General features: G+C 38.5%; 1 protein-coding gene across 1 annotated transcript; it reads right to left on the bottom strand.

The window, feature by feature from the left end:
* Nucleotides 1-920: 920 nt before the first annotated feature.
* Nucleotides 921-4,873, bottom strand: Jra (Jun-related antigen). Its single transcript, XM_011308625.1, has one exon. It carries the CDS (start codon nucleotides 4,142-4,144, stop codon nucleotides 3,347-3,349), a length of 798 nt encoding a protein of 265 aa, XP_011306927.1. The 5' UTR covers nucleotides 4,145-4,873; the 3' UTR covers nucleotides 921-3,346.
* Between the last annotated feature and the right edge of the window lie 6 nt (nucleotides 4,874-4,879).

A 4,879-nucleotide genomic window follows, 5' to 3' on the forward strand; every position in this document is an offset into this window, starting at 1 on the left:
AATAGTTTTCTCAAAACTTCCTTCTGGTATTAACGAATAATAGTTATTGTTTAAACTTTTGAATAACCGACTTTTGTAAAGTAACAACTCCATTTGTCCCGACAAATCAATTTGTCCCTGTTATAATTTCCATTGAATAAATAGAAATTCCATTATTTACATTAGGAGAGAAAAATTGGACTGACGAAAAAAAAAACTACTTAGATATTTTTGTAAGATATCTTGAAAATGGAGAAACAGATTCCTGAAGTGCACTCCGCTGATCCCGCCTCATCCCTGATTAGAACCGTACAATTTCCCCCATTTCTTCAATGATGCGTGCAATAATGTCCATTGCTGATTGCCCAAAGGGCTCCAAGAAGTACACCCAGCCTTTATTGTCTCTCCGACGTTGAATTATCGGTCGATAGATCTGACTATGCAGGGGGCAATTAGCTCCAAGCCCTCATTCATTGCTGTAATCTTTGACTCGACCTCGTTAACGAGATTGAATAGGAATAATCTATCTCGTAATGTTCGTTTCCTGATGTCTCTTGAACAATTCATTATTGGAATAATGAGTGTTTCGGTTGACTGATGCTTTATTATTTATGCTCACCTCCTCCAGCAGTCGATAATCTACTCGTAAGTTATAATTCCTGTAAAAAAAGAATTTATTTGAACTTACTTCCAGGCGTAATTCCTCTTTCTCGTTGCTGGCCAATTTCTTCTTACTGAGAACTTTTTCTCAATTGAGACAATTAGTCAATTGCAATAATTAAGGAGAGGGCTTGGGCCGACGTTAAACTCTCAACCACAAAAAAAGAAATGCCGAGAATTGAGTATTGCAGCGGCTTAAGCTAATGCGAGATTATATATAGCCTGAAAATTTAATAAAGTGGGAGATTGGGAGAAGTAATTAAAGAGTTATTTATGTGTAATATAGTGAATTTTATTTTCATCATTGTTTCATTCAAAAATAAAATTATTCGTAAAAAAAGAGTTCTTCTCAGCTTTCTCGATATATAACATATATTTGTATATTTAATCATTATTACGTAATATAGTAATATTTACTCTCATTATGAATAGTGTTATGCAACTATTATGGTGTCATAATTTTAGTTTTTCATGAAAATTACAGTTTTAATCACCATAAAATCTAGTGTCTAATGGGGTTTTTACTTACATACTAAATCACAAGTGGTTTTCATTAATTTTAGATTTACTTTCATACATTTTTCGTTTGTGCAACATTTTTCTCTGCGAGAGCATATTATTTTCCATCTGTTCTGTAAGCTCTGTACATTGTTATTTATAAATTTTTTACAACTCTAGAGCAATACACTGAGATTGAATTTTATATCATTTCATCGAGGGAAAATAAATTTTGTTATTTTAATTATTATATTCGCTTTGCATTCGTCATGAAAAAAAGGCACACTGTACGGACTGGATTGCATTGGCAACAAATATATAGTCGAGCTCGTGAAATTCTACACCCGACGGGGAATTATCTCCTCGTTCATCGCTTTGAGTCGTTATACTTTGTTTTTAACAAACAAATTTTAATGAAAACAAAACGCTACGCGCTGGTTACTTTTGCAAATTATTCTTTCAGAGGGGGCCTCCAAGGTCGGCTACATATGAAACTCCTTAATTCAAATTGCACGATTTACGCCAGTAAATATTGCAACGTCTTCTTGATTGGCAATGTCGATAAATTAACACAAGAATAAAAAAAAGAAAATTGATACAAACGGCCTAAAATTCCATAGGCCTTTCTTTGAAATTAAAAAAAATTTTTTTTTACTTCTCATCTAATTCTCAGACAGTGCCAAAGAGAGTCGCACTTTTATTGCACTGATGCAATTGTCGAGAATCTCCAGAACGAATCAAATAAATTAAATAAATTTACAATGCACTGTCGTAATGAGAACCGAAAAAGAGCAAAATGAATCCGGATGTCCTCGGAATTTAGAATTCATCAAATCTAAGTAGGAGGCAGCGAAAAAGAGGAACAAAAAGAAATACTGCTCGGTCTGGCTCCTCAAGGATACAACAAAAAAAAAAAAGAAATGAAACTAAAAAAAAAAAGAAATGAAGAGAGGAAAGGCTTCTAAAAAATCTTGGGACGCAGATCAAGTGTGTGTTACATTCATGTGTGAGACTGCCACGAAAAAAAAAATGCGGGCTACTCGTTAATCAAAACTGAAGGTCAAATACGCCTAAACTTACCTACTTTACGACTATTATTCTCTATGCAACGAGCGTGGGCGCGAAGATGGTACCTCGTTATGAACAGCTAGAACCTTTGACCCGATCCATCAAATGGTAATAATAATAATACATATTTTCTTATAAAACATTGAATTTCGTTCAATTCCTCGGGGTCAACGAACACTCCCATTGTCCATCACGAAATACATCCCCAGCTCGCCCAAAGAAAAGAAAAAAACTATTCATGGTACAAAAATTATGGTCGGTGCGCACGAGCGCTTATTAGCAGGTAAATTATTCCCAGTGTCTGCGTAACATCTCACATCTCCCGAAATAAATGTGCATGGATGGATAATAAGTTATACATGTTCATACTGGACAAGACTAGATGCACAAATGATACATAACGGCGCTCCCAATGAAATCGTACAACGACGAAAACTCCGATTCAACCAAATAATTCATCCAAACAAGAACAAAGAGCAACAGTTGCTCCGAGAAACAAAAAAAAAATATATATATATATATAAAAAAAAAATTGACAATGTTGAAGGAAGACGAGGCAGAATATTTCCAATCACCAATAGCTTCGACAGTCCCCCCATGATTAAACATGAAATCGTTTGATGTTGCTCTCCAAGGAAACCAGTTATTGATGATTAAAAACCTTCAATTTACCCTCCCTTCCCAATTGAATTTAGGGAACGACTTTCCACGAAGTTCCTGGACGATTTAAAATTGCCGCGCTGTCCGATGTTCTCCAAAATGGCCACGGTAGCTCCCCACTTGATCCTCTTGTAATATTTTTTTTTCGCCTCACTCCTCTCCGGTGCTCCTCCCACCAGACAAGCAACGTCAACGACGCTATCGTGGACGTTCGTGGACTCCACAATCCACCATCATAACATTCCCCTTTTTTTTTTTCATTTTTTTTTATCCATTTCTTTGCACAGCACTCAAAGGCACTCCCAGATTCCCTCGGGGGGTTCGCCGTGCAGTACAGAGCGATATTATAAACGTGAAAACATCGTTAAATAAAAAAGAATCATAAATCCCCGAAAGACTAAAATAATAACCCAGAGATTCTGACTTCCTCTGTCGATGTACTCAAGCTTTAATGTTCCCCATTCTCCAGGGATGATCCCCTTCAAAATTGTCCAGACACCGACATCATTTGGCATCCCGAGTGCACATGATCCATGACCTGTTCCTTCAACCGACACACGTGTTCCTTGAGCCTGTGAACAACAGTACTGAGCTCTGAATTCTCACCCTTGAGCAACTTGACCTTGTCCTCAAGCCTGGAAATTCTCTCGAGTTTGCGTCTTCTGCATTTTGACGCAGCCACACGATTTCTCTGTCTCTTCCTCTCCAGCTTGATTTTCTCCTGATTCTCCATGTCGATGGGTGACATTGGTGGTGAGCTCGATACACTTGGTACAGTCTGTGGCTCATCCTTGATCATCAATAGCCCCTGTGATAGTGATTCTGTACTCTGAACCGAGCTTGGTGGTTCTAAATTTGTATATGTAGCACCATGAATGCTTCCAGGTTCCTGCGAGCTGTCAGAGTGATGCAATTCATTGAGGGCATCAACAAACCCACGTGCGTACAACTCCTGGGCCTCTGTCACAATCTTGGGGAAGAGAATTTGATTGGACGTTGGTACTGTCGTCACTAGGCCATCCTGCTGGGCAATTATCAGTTTCTCCAATTCAGGTGAACCCAATTTCAACATATTTAAATCTGGTGAGCTCAAAACTGGAGCTGAATTGTTGAGGGTCAGTGGTAGGGGCCCGAGTCTCGGCCTTTTGGCCTGTGGGCCCTGACGATGTCCGTTCAGATCCAGGGTTAAATTTCTCTTCAACTGGCCCACGTTGTCGCGATTACCATACGCTGTCACCTCTTCGTAAAACGTCGTCTCCATAGTTAAACTGCGCACCATCAGGTCCACTTTAACGGATTTCCGGTTTTTATACACACGGAACTAAATATTCCAACTTTCCTCCACACCGTTCGAATTACACTGTCTCTCTTATCCCTCTTTCTCTTTATATCTCTCTGTCTCGCTCTTTATTGCGAAATATACGGTAATGTGTGGGCAGTCGAGGCACTGCAGTCACAATTAACTCAACAGTGTTTTTTTTTCCTCTCTACACTTTTATTATTCCCGCACAGAAATAACAAAAATGTCCGGAAATACTCCCACGTCTGTCTTTAATTTTTTTTTTTTCTATTTCCTCGTGATAATGTATTTGATCTCGTACGTGTAAATGGCGATTACATAACACGAGGTTCTACGCAACCGATGGAAAAAAATGTATACAGTATGGTTTACCGGTTTTGCTTGTACAGTCTATCGACACTTGTCGCTGAAAACTTATCACTGTATCAGTGACGTGCAGCGATATCAAATTCGAGGATTCGATTGTTCTTCCTGATCAACACACGAGGTACACATTGAAAACAATGAGTCACTTGATAATTCACGTATCACACCCGATCACACGCGTTCACGACAGTTCACCCTTGTACGAACTCGTGTCACGTTATTGAGTGAAAATGCGAAAATATATTTTCTTGGTTGTTGTCACTGGTGTGTACACTAATTGAATACGCGTGTGTTGCTCTGCGTATGACGCAAAGCGAACAGTCACGGAATTGTTGTCTTTTTTTTTTT

The sequence above is a fragment of the Fopius arisanus genome, unplaced genomic scaffold (genome assembly GCF_000806365.1).
Source record: "Fopius arisanus strain USDA-PBARC FA_bdor unplaced genomic scaffold, ASM80636v1 scaffold00061, whole genome shotgun sequence".
Lineage (NCBI taxonomy): Eukaryota > Metazoa > Arthropoda > Insecta > Hymenoptera > Braconidae > Fopius > Fopius arisanus.